This window comes from Apteryx rowi, unplaced genomic scaffold, assembly GCF_003343035.1.
Source record: "Apteryx rowi isolate R43461 unplaced genomic scaffold, aptRow1 scaffold_16, whole genome shotgun sequence".
Taxonomy (NCBI): Eukaryota; Metazoa; Chordata; class Aves; order Apterygiformes; family Apterygidae; genus Apteryx; species Apteryx rowi.
The window spans coordinates 4,203,486-4,228,006 of NW_020447863.1; the positions used below are offsets into that span (position 1 = coordinate 4,203,486).

A 24,521-nucleotide genomic window follows, 5' to 3' on the forward strand; every position below is an offset into this window, starting at 1 on the left:
CACAAACTTGCATACAAATCATTTCCATAAATTCACAACTGTTCCTGCTTTCTGGAAATATCCATAAAGTGACTTCTATTTAAATAAATACCCATTGAAAGAGAAATTGATAGGAACACTTCTACGCCCTGCACAAGACCAGGAGTCAAATATATCACTGATTACAAGCTGCACATAAACAAATCCAGTGGGATGGGGACTGGTTTCAAAAATCCAGAAGTTAGTTTGAATGTGRAAAAAAATCTTAAAGAAAAAAAAAAAAGGTTGTTTTATGGAACCTTTTCAGGTAGGTAAATGGTCTAAACTCAGTGGACTGTCCATGGGGAGCTGAGGATATTCTCTGAGGCCCCGGGGAGAGGATGGACACCTGACCCGGAGTCCTTCCCACCATTTGCCCCATCAGCTGGAGGAATTACCTCAATAACTAGGTAGCAGCCCTCAAGAACCAGAACTTGTGTGGTTAATAAAGGTCTTTCTGGTCTTCAAGAGGAGAGGGAAGGACAGCATTGCACAGCGGGAAGGGGATAGGAGTTTTGGAGTAAGGTGAGGCCCAAAGATTTTGTTTTTCCCTCGGCCCAAAACTGCTTTTTGGCTCCCAAACTGAACACTTTGTCCAGTGCAGCTCAGCATTTAATATGTAGGGTCGGCTGAGGAGCTATCAGATGATGGAATAAAAACAACTTTTAAAATCTGCTATGTAATCTTAATGGCCTAATGAGCACATTAACGATGGAAGACACTCAGCTGCCAGGAATCGGTAAAGCACAACTTCAAAGGGTTGTCCTGAAAAGCAGATGCTTTCCTGAACTGGGGCCTGACTAAACGCAAAATCGCTTAAACTCAGTGTCTGCCATATCTCACAGGAAGGCCAGAAAACAGCACGGCTAGGGCAGCCAGGACACGCGGTCATTAAACCRAGCCCAGGCAATGCTTCCCAAACTTCAGCAAGGCGTCCTTCAGCAGAACCGATGTCTGGTCACAGCCTGCCTCCAAGGCTCCTCATCCCCTCAAGCACTCATCACTGGTACACTCCTTAGGAGCTGGCACCATTTAATTATTTAAGTAGCAGCCTCCAAGAAGCACAGCATGTATGGTTAATAGAGGTCGTTCTGGTTTATAGAGTCTCTGCGTATGGATGTTGTGAACACTTCTAGCTAAATGACTGCTGGTATAGGGAGATGTAGCAATTTATTTTTCATGCATATAGATGCACAGATACATATATATTTAGTCTGCATGTCTGTATTTTTATATACACAGTTTGTCATTCAGCTCGCAAAGACTTTCTCAGGAGCCAGAAGCCACGGAAAAACGTGTAATGCTCTTCAAGGGGACTTCAGGGGCACTGGGGCTCAGCTGCACCCAACTCTGAAGTCAGCCAGCTGCCAAGCAGACAAAATCTGYCCCGGGAGGCTCATGAGAGAGGCCTGCAACCCAGCCAGGTCTGCTGAGATAGAAAGGCCTAAGCYAAACTTCTGCAGAAAAGCTCCTATCCCAAGCCTGTGGCTCCTAAGAGCCTTGCTGCCTGCAGTTCAGCTACATCTCAAGTCTCTCAAGTCCTCCCCTCGGCCAGCCAGCTCCTGGCCTAGCACTGCAGCACAGCAAGCCCAGGCCCCTTTGGGCTTGCAGACGGGGTCTGGATGTCACAGCATACCTGCAACACCCCAGAGCCTCCATGAAGCACTTTAAATGCCTTCCAGTTCAAGTTTTCCCCTTGTCTTGGCTTGAAGAGGGCTTGACACTGCGCTTGTGACTCAGGTGAGGGGGGACAGATCGGGAGCAGAGGTTATTGCAATGCCTCAGTGAGGTTGCACCAAGTTATCTATGCGCTGATGAGTTTGCTGGTTTTAATTCATAGCTTTGACATTCTATACAAATATCATAAACACAACTGTGTTTTCTTTCATCCCACAGTCACTATATTACAGGAGTATTTATCTCAGCAAAAGAAAGGAAATATTTCAGCTACGTATTCTCAAGAGCGGGCTATAGTCCCAAACCAAAATAGCACCCAAATTTCCAGATGTTCATATCCGGAGCCTGACTGTGGTTCAGTTCCGGCTCTCTAGCAATACCTTTACATTTCTGTAAGCATTTTCTCTGATGAGTACCAAAATATTATGCAAATATTAATCTACCATGATTTGCAATATCCTATGAGTTAGGTACTATAGAACCTGTTTCACATATGGAGAGAAACAAGACCCATATGAAGCTGCTTACTCAAAGGTCACAGGACACGTTTTCTTTAAGATACTTTTTCTGTTTTAATCCAAAAGTTGTCATCAACCCAATTTTTTTTTTCCTTTTTTCAGGACATGACACTGAAATACATAATCCAAGCCTAGCTGAAATCCAGGGAAGTTTGGATCTGGCGTCAAGTCTCAGCTTGAGCCCACAACAACAGTTTGCGTAGGACAGGTCTTGTAGATGGAAGCAGGTCTTCTACAGACCTGTGAGGTTTACTTGCCGTTTCCCGTTGAGCAGGGTGCAGCATCCCTAGTACTCTAGAGAAATACCTGAGCTACTGTTTAAAAAAAAGGCATGTAGAGAACAGCTGCAAAATTAGGCTCTTAAATCTGAGCTTTACATCTCCCAGAACTGCTCTCTTCCCTACCACTGCATGAACTTGCCCAAGGCTGATGCCTCTTTCTGTGCTCCCCCATCGTTTTTAATTCTTATCTAGCATTATCTTATCTTTAGCCATTACGGTTGCAAAATGCTACATTATTTCCTTACTGCCTGGAGCCAGTTCAGGCCACTCTCCTCATTAAATTATAGCAACCACAGGAGAAAGTGAAACAGGTCATCCACACACTCGCTGTCTGCGCTTCCTGCCAGGAGGATTTAAGCAGCAGGGTGCATGCAAGTACTGCCATTGCAGCATGCAGTCCAGGGCAGGGGGTGCTCAGGAAAACTAGTCATAGGTACACACGGTCTTTAAGCTATGCACTGAAGCGTCTGTTTTATCAAGATTTTTTCCTCTAGAAAAAATCTTTTCTCTTCTAATCGTAATTCCATAATGTTGATTTTTAATGATACATTCGTTGATCAGTGCAGAAAACCTTCTCCTTTCCTAAATCCCACAGACWTTGGGGGACCTCTCTGATCACCATAAGCAGGAAGAGATTCCCAAGAATTTCTTTACTCATATTCACCTAGAACAAGGGATGTTTTTACCTGGAATACTGTCAGGATGGCAGCAGGAAAGGTATCAAAGTTTGTGGTTGGTGTTTCATCTTGAAAGTTGAATCTAGAGAGATGCAAGAAACACATACAACAACAGTAAGGGACAAACAATTCTKCTGCATTCTCATAATGTCCTGCAACTCGAGTCAGAGAGCAACGTTTGTCCTACCCGATGGTAACAGCCCAGGCAACTGCAGCAGAGGACATGGCATCTCAGAGAAAATGGTTAATAGAACTATTACGGGAAACTCAGTTTTGTTGCTGGAGAAAATTTTGATGTTTTGAGACTCATTTTCATTCACAATTCAAATGAATAAACAAAATCTCAAATGATTTTGTGGGACTAGCAATTCCCAGAAGTTTCTGTCCCCAAGCATAAAACTCAAAATCAAAATTGCCCTCTTAGTAGGTCATTTCATTTTTTTTTTTTAAATAAAAGTTGTTGATAATTTATTTTTAAAAAGTTATGCCATTTGAAAATTTATTTAAACAGCTTGTTGTTAAATTTCTTGTAGCAAAATTCATCACAACTGACATTTCTTAGTGAAAAAATTCAGGTTCAACAAAACTGTATTTTCCAGCAGAAAAATACTCCAAGTGAAAAAAATCCTGTAGCTGTGGCTAACAGGGAAAGAATTTACTTTTCCCCTCGCAGCTGAAAAAGTGCTGCCTCTTCAAATCGTATTTCAGAGATCTGGGGTACATGGGAATCATGGAATGATACAGGAGCTTTAAAGAAACTATGAATTATAGTAACTAGAAAGAATTCAGCCCTTAGACATGTACAATATTCCAGCAAGAGCTTTCGTAATGCTAAGTATGCTTTGTTTTTATTTTAAAATTTAAAAAAACATTATGCCAAGATGCCAAGTCGACAGCCTTAAAGAGTGAAGTCTTCTATTTATATCTAGCCAGGATACAGCCCCAGAAACAGATATACCTGTATCCTTACATCTTTCATTGGCCTGCAGTCCTGAAGCAGCAGTTTTTACCTTGTTGTTGTCCTTCTACTGGGAGAGACAAAACAGGAACTTGTCTCATATAAAGCAGAGATCATTTAACTGCAGCCTAGAGCCAAAAAGGTTCTGTATCCTTGATGCAAATCTTTTGAGCCCTCCAGTCCCTCCCAACCTTGTCTGTTCCAGGTGACTGCTTTCAAATAACCACTGAAAGGACAACGATTAAACTTACTGTCCTCCAAAGAGCTGCATCCCCAGCAAAGCAAACACCACAATGAACAGGAACAGCAGGAAGAGCAAGCTGATGATGGATTTCATGGAGTTCAGCAAGGAGACCACAAGATTTCTGAGGGAATTCCAGTACCTACATCATGTATCAGAGCAGCCAAGAGATAACATTAGTGGGAGAAGAACCTTTGGTGAGAAACTAGTACAATCTACTTTCTTAAAAAAGGAATGGCAGRGATTAAGGGACGAGAACTAGACAGCATCCTTTAACTCCCCACTTGGCCTATGTCACTGGAAAATACAGATCACTGCATGGCAAAATCACGTGTAGAATCACAAGGGCAGAGACAGTCATCTCGAGCACGTGCCCACCAGTGCAGAGCAGGCGTCTGCACGAAAGCCCCGGGGGTTCGGTCAGCTCAGTTTCTCAGCAACCCCTTTCCTGGTATAAATTTCTATCATTCAGCATATTCTCCCATGTATTTCCCCTACAGCGCTGCAGTCAGCAGCAGTGTCAAAAGCAGAGATGTATCAACATCATCAAGATGAGACTGAGCCTGGGGACTGTGAATTCCTTGCTTGGCAAGACATAAACCAGGAATAAACAGCTCATTTCCCCAACCCCACCACCAGGACACCTTCACGAGCGTGTACCTCCAAACTCACCGACAGCCCTGAGCCCTGTATTCACAAASCAGCTCAGAACCCCACAGTCAGATGCTTAAACATTTCTGTAAAGGTTTAAAACACACATTTATGCACCTTAAGTGCATAGGTGCCTTCAGTGCGGGGGCAATTCAGTCACACAGTCTGGGCATCCAGGGCCACACAACCTCAGAAGATCAAAACTCAGCGAATCTGGGACGTGAGTTCCGACACGATAAAAGGGAATGGCTCAGCCTGAATCCCGATTGACACGTGGCAAGTCGCATCTGGCCAGACAGCGAAGCTCAGTTTGCTTTTGCCTCCCTCCTTCCCCTGAGATCATCCTTGATTTCATCTCTTCTCGCTCCTGACCTGCACGTGCAGGGGGCAGGGCAGGCACACGGAGTCACGGCAGGCCTGAGCACATCCTCAGAAATGGCACTCTCGCCTTGTTTTATTGCCCTGCTGAGAACTGGCAGGGAGCATTTATATTAGGAAAACTAATGAATCAGAAAATGCAGAAAGAGCTATTAAAGCAGAGGAGCTCTTTGACAATCTCCTTTCGGACAAACAGGCACAAGGAACAACAGGGCCAGAGCAGGCAATATGAAACGAGTGATTTAAAGCCATTTCACATGTCAACTGTTAATGGTTTTCAATTTGAGACCATGGGCAGGAATTTTTCCAGCAAACTCTCTCTTTTTCTCCAGTGACTTCTCTTCTTGCCCTGCCTGGCCCTAGGAGCCACCATGCAGAGGCTGGTCTCCATAGCAACTTGCTCCTCCATGCTCTGCGTCTCCTCCAGCAGCATTTTGGGGACAGACCCATGCCCTGAGCTGCTCCTTGCAGAACGGAGGCGTGCCTGACAGAAGGTGGCCCATGGATCCGTCTGACCCACTCATGGGGAGAGTGGTTCACAGGGTAAGTCAGAAAAGCAGAAACGCTATCCTTTCTCTTCTGTTTGTCTCCATTTTCCTCGTCGTCTTTCCCCACGGCGTAGCTGAGAGGACCGAACTGCCTCACATTTCCATGCACAGGCACGTCCCAGGCAGAGCCAGTGGACTGCTCAATGCTAAGAGGAGCAGGATATTGCTTTCCTGCTGTACCCGTTCCAAGAAAAGGTTTGTCCGTAATACCGTGACAGTAGGTTTCATGGCAAATTCTGGTCTCATGGGAGAACCTCTTCAATTTGAACGGATGCAATCAAGTCTACTCAGGATTAGCCCCTAAGTGAAAGGGGCTAAATTGCTCTCCTTGGAGAAGGAGGAAGGGTTTTGCTGATCATGTCGCCTTTCCCCTGCTTGACACAATGGCTTCAGGCAAAATCTGGCACAGCATAGAGTTCCTGCCTCTCACTTAACACAACTGGACACTAAATTCATGGGGAGGCTCTGGATTGTCCTGGAATAGCTCAGCACACACTGCTCATTTCGGCAGCAGACCACAGCTGATTACAGAGCTCCAGGACATAATGAGGAGTTACATTCCTACAGATGTCAGTCCCCATTCAGCTTTGTCATGACAAAGAGGAAAACATGTTAGGCTATTTTCTCCTTGTCTTCCTCTCTGAAATTTTGGTTCCTCTTGGATTGCGTTCCCTCTTAGTGCATCCCGCTGTGACCTTTATGGCCTGCTGTAATTTAACTTTGTAACTATCACATTGCTCTGCCTTCTGCCATCACACTGATTTGGGCTGTATGAGGAAGAGGCCTTAAAGGCCTAATACCTCCAATCATTCAAAGCAGAGTGGACTGCAATTGTCTTCTGTTGAACACATTAAAGGGAAAAAAAGCAAGAAGTTTCAGGGAAAAACTGCTGTGAAATATATAGAAAAAAGGGATTTAGAAAAAGAAAACTGCTCAGGCTGAGGTCTTACTTTCACAGTAAGACTGGAACGAAAGCAGGTGGGCAATAAGTTCTCGCCTGGTGCTATTGCTTTGGTAGCTCTCTAAACTACACCCCACCGTGAACTGTGCCAGAATCAGGAAATGCAGCTCAGCCACCGGGCTAATGTGGCCCAGCACAGCTGAGAGATCCTCTATTTGAGCTGAGAAGGACAACTCTGTTGGCAAAAGGAGGAACACATTTCTKTCATGTCAGGGGAAATATTCACCCAGTTAGCTCAAGGAAAATCTACCTTCAGTACAGTGAAAATTTTACTCACTGCCCTGAAAGGCAAGACAGCACCCAGCTTGCTGGGCAATTTGTTTTGTTAAGGTACAGCACAGTCTTCATTGTGCTTTAATGTTGGCTAAAACCCTGAATAGTCAAAAGTAGGTGAAAACTGGCAGGAGATCATTTAACTTACAAAAATGTCCAAAATTTTTAAAGAGTTCTACAGGCAATCAGATATATTAAGTCTTAGTAGTTTGGGGTAAAATTAACTGCTGACAATTTATTCTTGCACACTTGGTACAAAACATGGATTTTTCCATAACAGACTACCAGAAGGTAGGCTAAGTGAGGATTTTGAATCAGGCTCCCACCTCTTTTGCTGGACGTTTACAGAACTTAATGTTTCCAAGTCCTTGTCTCCCATAGTGCATTAAATGACATGCCATCGCACATGAATTCTGGATCTCCATAATGATTAACAGATACAAATCAGCTAAACCCTATGGAGCTAACAAAAACTGTGCAGTTGAATAGCCAGGAAAGCACTTGGCTACTTCAAATGACTATTTTGTTCAAGTATGTGACCGTCTGTGCTTTTCTGTTTTTGTGGGAGTTTATTTCTCCTTTTGTCACTTCTAGCCAAGAACAAATAAGAGAGCTGATGGAGAGAGGGGAGATCTGAGGAGGTAATGGTGTAGAGAAAAACAAGAGCAGGAGCACTGGAATATTTGATCAAGTTCCACTATACAGCTTTAAAATTCTTCATGAATTGCTGTAGATGGATTTATAAATTGCACAGTAGCTATTTGCTAATACCAGCACACATTAACACAACACATGAAAATTAGAACAAATGAAAACCCGCGGCACCCAAATTCTAGCGAACGTTCAACTTCATACCCCTCAAGACCGAAAACCTTAAACATTTCCAATTCAGATACAGCACAGGCAGCGGCAGCACAGTTTCTTCTTGTGTCAACACAGTAGTTCAGTCTTCAGGATTTATTACCTGGCAATAGCCAGGGTAGCTCAGTTCACCAGGTCTAAATACTTAAGGAACTATCACCAGATGCTTTTCTTTCACAGTGGCAGCAGGTAAGGTCAGTGGAAAGTTGGTGAAACTTAAAAGGTGAATAAGAAACAATTCTTTCTCTTAACTCAAGAAATAAAGAAATACCTGGTGAGATCATGGGGCAGCAAGCTTAAAAACAAAGGGAAAAAAAGGATGTTCTCATGCAGCTCATCACTACCCTGTTGAACTCTGCCCCAAGGCTATGAAAGGGTTCAAAAAAATGTCAAAGCTGTACACAGTGCTGGGGCAGGGGCTGTTAAAAGTTTTTGCAGGTGCAACTTCCAGCTCAAGAACTCCCTAAACTTGTGACTGCCAGAAACCCAGAGAGCTCAGCCAAAGGAAAGACGATCCTGCAGGTGCAGTAGTCCCCCTACCTACTCGGGCCATTTCAGAGAGAGGATGTTAGAACAGGCAGACCTTGTGCTGGCTAGAACAGTATTTCTTTTATTTTTATTTTTTAATGGGTGTGGAAAGCACTACTACTGTCTGTAGTGTTGGTGATGTGCACTTTCATAGGGTGCTAAAACCCTGGTGCGAGCAGAAAGGGAGCTGGACTTACTTTGTTACTTTGAAAATCCTCAGGAGTCGAAGAGCTCTCAATACGCTGATGCCGAATGAGGTACCAGGTTTCACTGCAGCCCAGATAACTTCAAAAATACTTCCCACAATCACCTGCAAGAGGAATCCAGTTTAGAAAAGGCAAAACATCTGCTTAGCTCTTTGCGGTGCTGCTAGAAAAGCTGAGGCCCAAAGAACCACCAGATTTTGGGCTACAGCGGTTTTCTTATGAAGGCTGAATTTGCAAAATCATGAATTAGCCCCAAAACAAAACAAAACTGGTTCCAACCTTGTAAATCTGTAATATTCAGAAGTAGGATATACACACAGGTAGTCACAGGTGGGAACTTGTTTCCTTCTTCCCCTAGTAAGCAGACTACCTTAAAATAGCCTTTTTTGAAGTGCACATTATATTTTTTTCTCCATACTGGCTCAGCTACAAATGCCAACACTTGACCTAGCCCCTCCACTGGAAGAGAAGCAGCATGCCAGGAGTGGCTACGTTTTCCCACTCCGCACAGCTGCTCCGGACAGCCTGTGGAGAGGCAGGGGGACACTGCCGCCTCCTCCTCTTCCTCCTCCTCTTCTGATCAGAAGCGCAGGAAGGCTTCRACTGCAGCACTGCAGAATGGCAAAGCATTGGCAACGAGCAAAATCAGCTAGAAACTTCTCATAACTCAGAATCTTTAGGAGACTGATTAAGATACTAGCCATTAAGAGAGCCTGAAAAGCCTCTAGCATGCACATCCAATCTTCTGTCAGGCCTTCAGCCTCAGGTTATTAAAAAAACCTGTCCCTTATCAAGGGTTTTAAGGTTGGTTTGTTGGTTTTGTTTTTTAAAGTTGGCAGAGAATTAACCTCAAGCTATAAAGAAATCTTCTCTGAAATCCCTCTATTACAAAAAGGACAAAATAGTAATGGGGTAAGTACAACCGAAAAGGGCAATTATATCAATATAGGTTACTGCATAGGTTAATAAGAGAAGACAGGCATTTTGCTGCCAATTACTGTTATTATTTGTACTAAACTAGCATTTCAGAGCTCATGTAGACACCAATGTCCCCGGTTGTACAAAGCACGCTGTAAACACATTATAACCAGACTCCAACGAGCAGCTGGTTCTTGTTGCAGAAAGAAGCTTTAATGGAAAGTCAGGACAAGCAGATCTGTGTCTGCGAGTACCTCAGCAGTGCTGTGAGACTCAGCAGCTTYGAAAACCCCTCATGAGCAGAAACCTGGACATTTTTTTGAAAAACACAGCACTGCTCACAGTAGCTCTGCAAGAAATGCTGTACCTTGAGCTTCAAGAAAATGTAGCTGAAAAAGAGGGATGTACAACAGTCACTCATCCAGTCACTCCCATCACAGAAAGAAGGAACTAAAACTTGTCTCCACAACATATCACTCTTAGGAATCCCTCATGAATCAGCAAAAACCTTTCCTCAGACCCTCCATATTTTACACTGTTAATTAATTTTCTTGGCATCTCAACATAACCTCTTGGGAATAGTTTCACATAAGACCCCAATGGACTATTTCTCCCAAGACTGATGTCGCTCTGTTTTGTTGTTTTTCTCTTTACATTTGAACCATTTCATCTTGATGGTTTGTCAAACTAAACTGACTACAGAACTGCGTGGTGTTCCAGTGGGGGTGAAGAAGTTGAATTAATTCTGGGTGCTGGAAGGTGGGTGAGGAGGAAGAAACACAGACAGAAGTAGGATCCCAATGGATTCTTTAAAAGAGGAAGAATTAGAAACAGATCAACAGCTTTGCCTCCTGGGAAACACTCTGCAAAGCTCATTGCCAAAGCTGTGCTCACCACAGCATGACAGAAAGCAGAGACACCTGGTAGATTTATTTCATGCTTAATGCAAAATTCCTAAATCACCTGTCCCTGACTATCTGGTACAAGTTCTTCTTGTTGTGGAAGGAGCATTCAGCATACAAGGATACAGTGAAATTAGCAGCCAGCATGGGAGAAAGTTGGCTGTACTGCATATCAGGTCATACCTAATCCATGATTGAAGGACATCAGTCTAGCGTCAGTCACTAGACAAAGCAAACAAGGCAACGATGCCTTAAAAAGCTAAAATTAGACAATATTTCATGGCTGCCTAATGTTTTTTACCCAGCACACAGAGCTAGGGTTCAAAGCTGGAGTTTTTAAGCACACACTGAATTCAGTGAAAGCTGGGTGTCAGCCCCCTTATATGCTGTGGGCACACTTTTCATTCCAGTGTTTGCAGAACATCCATTCCTGCCAACACAGCTGCACCTTGCCATGGTTGGCTGCCTTTAGCTGAGGGAAGCCTCTCTGGCTCTTGGATTAGGCCTCAACACTAAATGTCAAGATATCCAGTTGTCTTATGTTCAGGGAATGAAGAACTGTAGATACAATGCTGCACTACTAATTATCTGTGCTCTGGCTTCCTCTCATGAAAGTTAGAGTCTGCATATTATCCTTTAGGCTACGCAGCCTGAAAGAGTGTCAAAATGCTATTCAGTGCTTTGAGTCACGACTGGCTGCAACAGGAGCCACAGAGAAGAAGGCCCCACATGGCAGAGATGCTGCACACCTGAGGCAGCCTGCCACCGTACCTCAGTCTGTTGGACATAGATGACTCTTGCAGTGGCTGTTTTAATCTCAGAGCTTACTAGCTCTGAGCTTTCCTGCTGGCACGGCTGAAAAAGAGAAGTTAGCTCTAGCTGTAGTCTTGGATTTAGGAGTGGTCACTTACCAAAGGTAAAAATATCTCCTCTCACCATATGGGAGCAGTGCTGAAGCAGTGATTTTAACCCCACGGGGCAAGAGGATCACTCTCAGCATCTTGGCACATAAAGACTAGAAACAACAGACTAAATCCACCTTGGAGAGAAAGACTGGACGAAGGATACAATGAACCTTACTGTTTTTTCCCTTGCTCATCACCCATGGCTGCATCATAAGCTTTATATCTGCTTTAGTTAAAGAAATGAAACCTTAAAGCCTGATGCCCGCTCTGGGATCCAGTGCACAGCCCACACTAAAGATAAGAGAAGCTGAATTAACCTCTGTGAGGACAGACCACAGCCTAATAGCTTTTAATGAATAAATTGACATCTGCGTGCAATGTTTGTTATTAGATGGAATCAAAATGGGCCCTGCTCTAGTCACGCTTTATAGCTATTGTTTTAGCCCAAAGGGGAGAACCTGTACTTTTAGAATAAAAGGATCTGAGTTACAGCCTTTCTGTCACCTAATTATGTGTTCAGACTTCTACTTCTGGGCACTCATGTCTGAAAAGTGCCAGCTATGTATCTTGAGGGAAAGGCCATTAAATGCACGATGGGGAAAAAGAGCAATAAGATGTGTAGGTTTTTTGTCTTTCAGTCACCTCATTTAAATGGGAGAGAGACTCTCATARTAATCAGAGCATTTACTGGTGCTGATGCTCTGAACACCCTGTAACTCACTGAGGAAATGAAAACCCTGCCTGTCACATTTCTTCAAGAAAAATGATAACTAGGGGAAGCTTAATGTGTTTCGCTGCAGCTAATTTATACGATGACTACTCCCTGGGAAACACCCTTACAACACCATTTCCCATGCATTCCCATACTCACCCTTGAACACTCAACCCCGTTCAATAACGGGACAACCACGCACTCCGTCCACCCAGCTGATGCCTACTCACCCCAAAGTCAAAACAGTTGAATGAAGAATGGAAGTAATTTCTTGGCCCCAGTCCATACATCTTCAAAGACATCTCAGTAAGGAACAGACCCAGAAAAACGAATTCTGCAAAATCTAGAAACCAGAAAGAGATTAAATTAGTTTGCAAGACCTTGGTAGGCAGATCTCTTCAGGTGGAGAACAGTGCTACTTCTTCACAATATAGACCGCCTCCTGCCAGAGGAAAATCCCTTTGCAATAGCAAACAAGATCCTGAGGACAGTTTCACATAATTATTTCTATATGCACATATGCTGTATTCAGCCTTCAAGACCTGTGAAGGCCACGCTTCATGTCTGCTGTGGGAAGGTTGGTATATGAGCATTAAATAATATTCTCATTCTCTTTGAAGAAGAATTTGAAAAGAAAATTCTTGGGCTAATATTTCTGAAGGTGTAATTTAATTGCACAGATAATGTTTTGCAAATGTATGTTTATGGGACTTCTGTACTTACATGAGACAAGCACGTTTGGAATTGGTGTGCATGCTTTTATAACATTCTCTCATGGTAAAAATACCTTCTTACCCAACAGAACTGTTCCCTCTGTGAGCTCAGATTCAGAAGTGTTGGGTCTACTGTTAACACAGAGCCACATTTATTTTTATTATGCCTGCATAATCATATAATTATGGAAGAGCAAGTTCGGTTCCTTCTGCTTCACATATCACAGGCAAAAGAGGCTGTGAAGCTTTTGATGGGAAAATTTATCACCTATGGTGAAACAAAGGGCAGAAAGAACATAGCCATAGTTTTCAATTTCCATATCAAGTTTTCAAGACTCAAAGTTATAGAAAACACCGCCTTTGGCATTTCAAGTTACGCACGTTAGATCTGGAGGCCAACAAGCAACAGAAAAAATGGAATATTAAAACCAAACACAAAAAGGGCAAAAAACTAACCACCACCAAAACAAACCAAATAACACAAGACAAAACTCTCCCCCTGGAGAAAAGATGAGAAAAAGAATCAAGCTTTCAAGGGCAGAGATTAATCACATTGTTTAACACGGTACAGTAAGGCTCCCAGTTACTGTAGCAGTGTGGATGCTATTGGAAAGACTACATCTGTAATTTAAGTTTTATGATTGCAGGACTCTACATAGAAGGAGAGGGAGAGGGAGCAGGATGTGTTCAGCCTTTAGAAGGGAAGGCTAAGGATGCATCTTACTGCTGGCTTCAGCTATCTGATGTAAGGCTGTAGAGAGGATGGTACCAAACCTGGTGCCACATGCTGACAGGCAAGGTCAATACAAGTTGCAACAAGGAAAATTTCAGCTAGATAATCTGAACTCCTAGGTGTTTTGTATGCCTCCTGAAATATGTGGCTTTAGCTAGTGACTGTGGGGAAAGGCAGAGGAGGGAATGAGGTTCTTTCAAATTGCATGGCTTTTACTCAGCTCACTGCCTTGCACACTCATACTGAGCGAGCCCATTTGGCCCATGTCCATCTCACATTGATGCTTGTCTTCTGAAATTGCTTGAAAAWATACAGTTTCAATTATCAAAAAAAGAAAAGGGATTCTAAATGTTAAATGAAAGACAGTCATGAAACATTGTGTGCATGGTGTTAACTGAAATCCAGGAAGCATTAGTTAAATGAGAAAGATTTTATAAACCCTTCAGTAGGAAGCCTACAAAGACACTTCTGCCAGATATGCAATAGGTGAGGAAATACCAGGAGGGTATTCATTGCACCACATAACCTAGTCTCCTTGAAAACAGAAGGGTCTAACAGCAATATAATTAAAGGAGACTATCAATGGCAAAAGCATTCACACTCAAGAAATAAGATGACAAAACATGAGGTCTGCAAACTTCTCAGCCTTTTCCTAACAGGTAGGCTCCATCCACTGGATCTCAGCACTCAGAGGCAGGCATGGTCACATGAAGGAGTAAGGCATCTTCTTCTCCCTTTGAGCCCGGCACTTGCTAGGAGAAATGTGTTCACAGCTGCACCATGCTACAACTTCTCTCTCACTCCTGGCCTCAGATGTAGCGGCTCAGTGAGCAAACAGTTGTGTCCAACACATGGGATCCCAGAGTAGGAAAGAATCCACAGTTACACTGGCAATACATCTGACTATACAAGTGCAGAGGGTGTAAGAACGGGGCCAGATGAAACAATGTCAGGCATAAAATGCAACACCTGACAAGCTGATACTGTAAGAACACAGTTTAAAAACAAACAAACAAAAAAACAGCTCCCCCCCACACACACACACACGTTCAATGATACTGAGTTTTCTTGCACACATTGCAATTACCAAGCAGCAAGAAAGTTAAGGTTCTTCATTATCAATAGCTGGCCCTGTAAAACAGAAGTCTAGACCACAGCTTCCAGGCCAGACCCTGAACTTCCATGCTGTACCCTATGTATTCTGGAAATAGTACAAGCAGAATGCAAAACTGCCCTAATAGAGCAGATGCATCTTCTCTGGGTATAGAAGAATTCCTGCTGCGGTTGCCACTTATTGCACTCATTAGCCCAGAGGGAAAATTTGCTCCAGCATTTCTGCTGACAAGAGCTGCTCCCTTGCTGGGAAGTTATCGCTCCCATCTTAGGTTTCATGCTCAGCAGAGTTCAGCAAGCCTGATGGCGCTTATTGGCACGACTTCAATGTAAAGTCCTCCTATTCTAATCGGAAAGATTGACATGAAACCAATGCTTTGAAACTGGTGGTCTTGCTTAACTGGCAGACAAAACTTATAATTGCAGGGAAGGGTTGTAGATCAGGCCCACAAACCTTGCACAGCCTCCACTCTAGCAGGGAGATTTTCCTCTTCTTTTCAGGGCTACTAGACTCACCTTGAAGAGTCACATTTCAGGTACATGCAGGATTCTTTCATGGTATAATGAAAACACTAGGTAGTTTTTCTATTGCAATTTTCCTCAATAGATCTCAGTGCACTTTGCCATCATTTCATAAGGAGGAAAGAAACAAGGATTAATTTGCACAGTCATCCATCAAGCATAAACATAAACAAAAAAAAACAGATATCACCTAGTCCAATGCTCCATCATTGAACAGACATGTCCTGCAAACATGCACAGAAAAGCAGAATACGCTAGGAGAAAAAGGGCTAGCAAGTGTTCTAAGTAAAACGCTGAATGAAGCAATATTTCATAGAGAAACAGAGCAAAGAAACCTGAAACATGAAAGAAGCAGAACTTTCCTCTGCTGCCCTTGAAAAAAGAACCCAACATGTCCTTTCACAGCTGACGACCCCCATCTAAAACAGAATTCAAAACAGGCAGCAATAGCTATATCTCAACAGATACCAGGTGCTACAAATCATAGCACCATGAGAATAAGGGATGGAGGCAAGGATGCAAGGAAAATATGAACATGCTGAACTCCTTGGGCAGAAGGAATTGACTCAGAGTGAATCAGCTTCTCCAGCTGATGGATCAGAAACATGATTTCTTCTGACACGGCCCTGCCCATGTAATTGAAAATGCAATTTTGTTGTTTGGACCTCGTGGTATTCAGACCCCACATGTAATTTAATCTGCCTTAAACAGAAGCATTTTGTAATGTGATTTAAGGAAAAAAAGTTTGATACAAATACTCTAATTTAATTTAAAATTTGTGCTATTGGCAAAGGCCATGGCGGTATCTTTTTGCCCCATACGTTTGAATTAGATAGTTAGTAGCTCTTTTTTGTCAATCACCAATGGATTAATTCCATTTCTGCACTGTCTCCAAGTCTGATGTCATTTGGGGCAGGTGCTGAGCCTATCACTCCAGTTTTTTTTGTTCTTCCTCCTTGTACATTAAACCTCAACCAGGAGAACCTCAGTGAACTTTAACTTTCTCTTCTCTGACAAAGTAGACATGAAATGTTCAGCAGACATAAATAAATATGCTTGTTTCAGAAAGCCTCTTCCTCTCAATTGCAAATGCTGCATATTTAAATCCAGAGGGAGCTGGCTATTTACTTCAAAGGCAAACACAGTATCATCAAAAAGGTCTAATTGCATAAAACACATGGTTCAGCATAGTGCAGCACACTGGGGAGAAGTTCTCAGGCCATAATGGCTAAAATAGTTTTCAAATATTGTATTTATGAGCAAGGAGACATTCTGGATAACATTTTTACATGGGTACAATTTTAGAAGCAAGTTAAGCTGCAGAACCTCTTCACTGAGGGCAGCCACAAGAAAGGGGAAGCCTGACAAGAGGGCTCCTTCCTCCTAGGTGAAAAACTTTCTCACCAAATCGTAAAACCTTCTCAGCACACTCCTAAAACCTGCGCTGGGAAGGCAGCGTACTCCAGTTCCAGCGCCCCTTCCTTCCCAGCCGTCTTTCATAGCTTTAGTTGTGGTCAGAATGGAGGAGATCAACTGTTCTCCTCCACTAGCCTCCTGCATGGCCCACGCCGTAGAAATACATTTGGTTGTTTCTACACCACGCTCATAACTTCTGCTCAAACTATAGCATATATTTTAAAAGGGCAGTCTTGACTGAAAACCCCTTAATGCTGCAGCTCCGCTACACGCCCAGATAACTGATTTCATTGGTTTGCTACCCTCACTGTTGAAGATGCATCTTCGCTGCCATGGGACCTCAGTGATGCTTTTCTATGCTAGATTAAAGAGCTGTCTTCTGAAAGAAGCTTTTTCTTTCTGAAAATACCAGCAAAGGTGGAAGTTAATGCAAACAAATGGTGATCATAGGTGGCTGTATGAAAGATACCCATCTATTGGGAATTGCAACTTATTTAACCAAAGGTCCATGCTTTGGAGAAGAGAACATGCTGTGTATTGAAGTGCAGTGTGAGAATGCTCCTATTGTAATGTGGCACTGGAGTCCTTTCTGTACAGAGAAGGAGATTTAAATCTCCAATCTAATTTGGGGATGATTATGGGGTATAAAGTGTGTTCTGCTATTCACCATACCCCGAGAATTCAAAGAAYTTCTCATCAGGGTGAAACACAGCTGTTTCAGTGAAACTAAACAAATTCCAAGTCCCTTTCTAAAGCTCCTACAATTTGTTTTTCAAAGTAGTTGCACAAAAATGAAATATCAGGCAGGGAAAGCTAATCAGAACAATTCAACAACAGAAAAATTAAAAGAAAAGAGGAAGGGAAAATAAATCAATGCAGACCCATAGGCTTTTACTAGCCATTCTTTAAGTAAAATTAATTTGTAATGTAATTAAATGTTTCCCCAGAGGGACAGGTATAATTGAATTAGAGGTGCCTGAGTAGAGTTTCAGRGTTTAGCAGATCCTCCCAGACTTTACTCCACTCCTCTCTCTCCTGCTGCTATAGTTCACAAAACTCCCCACTAGTTCAATTATAAGCATCCTCCACATAACAATATAATTAGAATCAGCTACATTTCTCTTGCTCTACATCAGACCAGCCAAGTTCTGCTCCTCTGTAGCTAGGTTCACTCATCAYGGATTAACTTTAAAGCCATTTTTAAAGTCTGTCACTCTTACAGTAAAAGGATTTTGCCAAGAATTTCCAGAAGCTGTTTAAAATCCCCTAGTTTAATGGTATCTTGTTCTCCCTATATCTAACGGATTTGTGAATGAATCTTGGACAGAACAGGACTTTAAAGGAGCACTGCTTGAGGGCTATCCCACAAACGGGCTTGTTCACAAACGTATTTGATGCAGGGATTATCAGGCTGGCTGCGGTTCAGTATATGCAGGAGTGAGAGGGACCAAATTCAGTCTTACTGTAATGACAATAACAAAATAACCATTAATCAACGTGTAGTCCCACATATCTTAATGCACAAATAGTCCCTGCATTCARCTACAAACTTTAGACTAGTAGGAAAGATTATGCCTTGAGACTTACCCCAGGAAGATGGCCAGAAACCTCTAGGACATTACCAATGAAAAGACAGGTCTAAACACAAATACTACAGCTTATCATCCTAGAAGGTTGAGAGGGTTTGGAGGTGTGGGACACTTGTAATTTAAGAGGTTGAACTTGCAAACCATTTCATCCGACTTTTTTTTTTTTTAAGAAGTTCTTTGTTCTAAAAATGATGTTATATCTTCTCAGTATTTCCATTTTTGCTATGCTGTAGACTAACTCTCCAATGCTATAGACAATCCTCCCCAAAACGAACCCATGGCACTTCTGCTTCTGGTCTTAAAGAAAGTGACCCACCTTTTATGTCTGTGTCACCCCACACCAACTTACAGTGCTGTTTCCAGCTGTAYGTACCTGTATCTACTAGTATTTCTTTCACTGAACCTCAGCGATTAATTTGTGAAACGCCTCCCCAGGTGTTTCCTCACTGGCAAAGCCCTTACTAAAGTCTCATTGAAAATGGCAATGCAATGATGGAAAGCTACGTATAGGGCAGAACAGGACAAACGAGAGAGGCACAGGAAGAACACCTCYGTCTGGGAAAATACTGAATATTTAACTCCCAAGAACACACGGTTCAACGACACAATACAAATTCAACCTTTCCTATTCTTGTCCTCAGCTGAGGTAGGTTGGGAGCATAATTTACAGCCTCTATTCTAGATGCATTTCCCACCCAGAGACATGCTTTTAATTCTAATTAATTAAAACACTCCTTCTAACTGTCATATGAACATTGAAAGAGATAGGGCTGGCTCACAGATTTCTTAATGTTCTCTTAGGAAAGTTACTCCATAAGGTGTTCCCAAAACTGAGTTTGGAAATTTGAAGTCTTCTTTGAGTTGAAAGACTTAAAGTGCTTTTTTCTAGACATTTAGTCCTAATTCAAGAGGAAATCCTAAGCCTCAAACTTCTAATTACTCTGCCAATCTAGCTTATTATTTCCTCTATTTAATTCAGGAAATTAATAAGCAAGACTGATTTTTCTGTGTGGTCTGTTTCCCTTTTCAATCTAAATCTTGCAAGAGAAAGAGTTGAAAGGAATTTCTCTCCTTCTTATGCATCTCTCATTACAGCTCCAGTTACCTGCTGATATTAAATATTTCAGCAAACATTAACAGGGATAATTTTGAAGTCAGAGCAGCTAGTAGCCTTGACCTTTTAGGTTTATGGAAAAAAAAAAAAGTACTTCAAAAGTTTCCTTCTTTATAATAAGGTAAGGCCTGAGTATCTCAAGCTAGAAATACTTAAGTATCTAATTTATATAGAAATGAATGAAAGTTAGGTAGTTTAGTATCTTTAAGGATCTAAGCCAGAGTGAGTCAGACAGTTCAAAATATCTTGGGTCTTTTCTACTCTTCTCTTGCTTTGGAAGCTTTGCCTGACAAATTCTGAATTAGCAACATCTGAATATCAAGTGCTGGACAAAAGATTTGATCCCATTAGGATCTTGGCCAACCGTTCCAGAAACAAACCCTCCAACCCTTCCCTTCCTTTCCTTTAGGAGGAAAAAATTGCTGTGTCCCAATTCCAGTGTCACCATACTCTTACATTCTCGGTTTACACAAACTTCCAGTTTTTCAGCTCTGGGAGTCACAGTCTACAACCTTCATTGAAAGAAAAGAAAAAAGCTGTATAGCTCCCGTTCTACTTTTTGTTAAGAAAGGCTTCATGAGCAAGGCTGCCACCTCAGAGCAAGGCTGCGACGTGTAAAAGATCTAACTGCAGAAAGCTGTGTCCATTGACTATTCATTATAGGACAAAACAATATGCAATTAAAAAAGAAATCATACTTCTAAAGCACTTATCTGAAGCCTAAACTGATAGGTCACTGCAGATACCAAGCTCAAATAAAGTATAATATAATCTGCTGTATGGTATTACTTCTACCAGTACTGCACAAATTTTCACATAAGGGCATCGTGACATTTATYCCATCTGATCATGCATCATTATTATGGAAGATACAGTTATTAAAAAAGACTTTCTGTAAAAGTACAACCTTTTAAAGAACATGACAATAATTGCTAGAAGTGTAGTGAATTACTTTATGATTCCATAAACATTACAGGCTGTTTTTCTACCAAGTAACACTGGCCACTGCACATGCTATTGTCACAGTGTCATTGCTGCTGGCAGAGATTTATGTATTTCCATAACACAAACCATCCATGGATACAGATCAGCTGCAAAGTGGCACGAACTCTGCACTTCCCTGGACAGCTGCTAATTAGACAGATGGAGAAACCTGCATTTACCAAAGTGCATATTCATTCCCCCTCCCTTTATAACACCTTCTATATAACAAATCCTCCTGCAGTGTTACAAGACTTGCATGTGCTTGAATCTGAAGTTTCGAGTAAGTCTAAGATCGCATTCCTACATCATCTCAAACCAGTATCATGTCCTGGTGCGTTTTTTCTGAATCACATGACTCGATTAATCTTGAGTTACTAGAACTGCTCATTAATGCATTTGCAACTTTCAYGAGTGAGCCATAGGAAGCTGCAAAAACAGACCTCAGGCTGTGAACTGATGAGGGTGTGACAGAATTGTCAAAAACGCTAGGCTTCCTGAGAAGGTGGCACAATCCCCAGTACTCACATAGAGCAGTGGTGAGCTTCTCCGGCTGATCATAGTGCACCATGGCAACGCAGAGCGTGTTGAGGGCAACCACGCAGAGCACAACCCAGTAGAAGCTCTGAGCTTTCACCATGCGCCGGATGAAGAACCGGAACATTTTCTCTTTTCTCCGGAAGTAGGAGGAGCTCTCGTTCTTCCCGCTCTTCAAACTGGCACGGGCAAAAGGAGACCCTGGGCATTGGGGGACAGAAAGAACCGTCACCATGCCGCATCCAGGCGGATGAAAGGAAGGAGGAGGTTCACAGGCGCACAGGCCCTCTCTCCCCAGCCCAGATGCACGGCTGAGCAGAAAGCCGGTCACACTGAGAGCGAGCTGAACCAGGAGATTTTGCTTGCAAAGACATCATGAGGGATGAAGACTGGGATTTTAAAACTTTATGAATTAATGCCCAGCTCTGCCATCAAAAGGAATCGGGCTTCCAACCCCTTGAATGTGCCAGTGACTCATAAACTCTGAGCTCCTGGTTGACTAGAGCGACAGAAAGCAACAGGCCCAGAGGTTCCCCCCCCCATGGTATGGAGCATGGTGAGACCCCAACCAGCTATGCCGCATGCCAGGGCACTCACATGAAACACCGTGCTGCCACTGCTCAGGAGCACCTCGAGTCACCACACAGCGCAGGGGCTACTGAAATCCCCACCCTTTGTCAGAGACACTGGGAGCAAAACTGCACATGAGTTTGTCTCAGCTCCCCATCGCTCCCTGCCCCAAGTGAGGGGAACAGCTCGTTAGTGGTCCTTTAGAGAGGAGACGGACACAACTCCACCACATTAGCATCATCTAACCAGAGGGGAAGAGCTCTGGGTTTCCTCTTGAATTTCAGGGACTACACCCTCGGGGAGCTTAGTGGCAAGAGTAAAGCTAGCCCCTACTTCCCCTGCTCTGAGCACCAGGCAGAGATCCAGTCCTTTCACTGCTGAAAGGAGAGAAGTCTCCTTATTTTACTCTCCCACTTCACGCATCTCCACCGAATGGGGCTTGATCTGCCTCCGTACATCACATTTTGGGCACAGCTACTCATTTGTATCAGTTCTGCCTGTATCAGCTACATTTCAAATCTAGTCTGAAACCCTGGAATAGAGTCAAATGTTTTAACAATAGGGAGCTGATAGAAGAAATGATTTCTAGTGTAAGCTCTCCTCCTGAGGTAGCAGGCACCGTTGAAACGAATGATGAAAAGGCAATCTCCGGCCAGTGCTGAGGCAGGCGAATTCAGCCCACATTAGTAATAAATACACGCATCGGTTGGAGTTCCTTTGTAACAGCCGCAAACACTGTGGCAAGCAGGGCAAATCCTGATTGCTGCAGACTGTCCACTACCTGTTTCATACTGTGCTGGCATCCCTCAGAGATTGCTACCAAACCTTGTCTCAAGATGGCTTGCGGCAGGCTAATTTACTATTGCCCTTCCCTGTCATGGCAGGGTACTTCCTAGCAGGTAGGGCTGACCAGGACACACACTGTACTGGCTTGGTCCGAGCACCGTGAGAACAGGTGATTTGCATGGTCTGTCCTTGAAGATGGCCAAGTGAGTTATATGAACACAATGTTCTTGATGTGGCAGCCAAATTTTTGAGCACRCTCACTTACATTTCAACACTTCCAAGCAGAGAAGGGGCGGGAATCTCACTTTGTTGTTTCATCTTCCAATTAACATCAAACGCAGTAGCACAGAAAGGCTAAAGTATCCAGATGTGACACTAATGGGCTCTTCCAAGTCTCACAACTACATACAGGAGTGTGCTGCACACATCCACAACAGAAAGCTCTGTGCTTCATCTCACGTGCCTGGCCTTCTACCGGCTATGTGACAGCACTCCAAATGCAGAGCTGGCCCTGGCCAGGCATTGAACAAACTCCTTGCCAAAAAGCTTGGTGTACTGTCGTTCTGTTAGTTTGATAATCCTTCTCTTGGCAGTTAAAAAAAAAAAAAGGCAATGCTCATCTATTGCTTGAAGGCAACAAAATTAATGAGAGCTTAAGATATAGGCAGCATCAGCATCATAATACTGCTCAGCAGGTAAAGTCCTCTCAGAAATTCAAGCCAACTCCATACTCTCACACATGCATGGGAACAGTCTGTTGCCCTTATACCCCCTAGCTAGTTGCTCTACTGATCTTCAAGGAAAGAACAACAGTAGGCCACATTCTGTATTTATTTAAATTGATCTAAATCTGAGTTACTTGTACTGGAGAAAACAGGGCTGGGCATATCCTGGTCTAAAAGGCATCAGGGTTTAACTAAGCAGGAGAAGAAAGATTTGCAGAGCAGTTCACAGAAGAGAATTTTGCTCTTTTTTGGAAAACTGTAGCAGACTTTGGGCAGTCCAACACTGAAGGGAAGGCATAACACACTGTCTGGTACAGTGTGGAGGGTGGGAAACCAAAAGGAGCCAACGTCTACCGCTGTTGGCTTATTAGGGCAGAAAAGAGGCTGAGAGTTGGGAAGATAGAAAAGAACAGATTTTAAGAATAATTCCAGAGAACACACTTGGAAGTGTTTACCACGGTAGAGCTTTATAATGCAATTATAAGGCTCATTGAGGTACTTGTGTTTGAATTAAAGAGCAACGTATTCAGGCAACAGCCAGCAAGAGACCTGTCAAAGTATCTACCACTCTGTCTGCATCTTTACTTTGCACTCAGTAATTATATTGTTAGTTCTTCCACAGTCCTTGCGCTCCCATCAGTAAGATATTATAGCGCAAGGAAACCATCCAAAAAAACCTTTTCTCGAAAACATATTCTTTATGCATAATTGCCCATATGATCCAATTGTTTATGTTATGCAGAGTTTCAGTCTTTTCAAGAGCCTGCAGAAGTATCTGCTCTATTCATTTCTTTTCTGCCATTTTCCATGCATCATAATCAAAAACACTTTTCCCAAGTGGATGAACCACTCGCAGAAGGTGGAAAGCACTGCTGTTATTTTCCCTGCCATATGCTCCCGAGACAGTTCCCAGCTCTGCATCAGATTATCTGTGAGTCCAGATGCTCCATCATCCATCACCACCTGAAATCCTGGGTTTGAAGATCTGTTTGCGTGGCATGGGTGCCCAGAGCCTGGAGGGACTTGGATGTGAATGCAAGGATCTCAATTATTGCAGCCATAAACACATGTTGCAAAGATGACCATTTCTTGTTATCTGAGCAGTGGCCCAAGCTCCTCAGATGAAAACAAGACAAAACAAAAACACACAAGGCTGCTGCAGTTTCTCCCTCTTCCAGCAACAATCCTCTCATAGAAGTGTCAGCAGTTTAGCCCCAAAATCTGCAACCTGTTCATAGCTTGGGGGATTGTGGCAATTCAACAGCAGGAGGTGGTGTCAGTAACATGCCGAGCAAACTTCATTTCCCTTGATCAGATCTTCATTCATTTAAAGGGGAAAAAATCCAGCAGCAGCAACTGTAATCCCTTAAAAGGTTAAGTGCCAAATTTTCAAAGACCATTTGAGGCAGTCATGCTTGCATATATGGACATGTATTCTCAAATGTACTGGTTTTGCTGCTACCCTTACATATCCAGGAATTGCTGCTTCATGGTTGCTGGGGTGCCAAG

General features: G+C 42.9%; 1 protein-coding gene across 1 annotated transcript in view; it reads right to left on the minus strand.

Moving 5' to 3' along the window:
- CACNA1B (calcium voltage-gated channel subunit alpha1 B) overlaps positions 1-24,521 on the minus strand; it is a 315,999-nt gene that overhangs the window by 118,487 nt on the left and 172,991 nt on the right. The window contains exons 12-16 of the mRNA XM_026059653.1: positions 20,923-21,132; positions 12,444-12,556; positions 8,768-8,880; positions 4,381-4,512; positions 3,181-3,253 (exon numbers count right to left, since the gene is read on the minus strand). Coding sequence (XP_025915438.1) covers positions 3,181-3,253; positions 4,381-4,512; positions 8,768-8,880; positions 12,444-12,556; positions 20,923-21,132 — 641 coding nt within the window. The remainder of the gene's footprint in view (positions 1-3,180; positions 3,254-4,380; positions 4,513-8,767; positions 8,881-12,443; positions 12,557-20,922; positions 21,133-24,521) is intronic.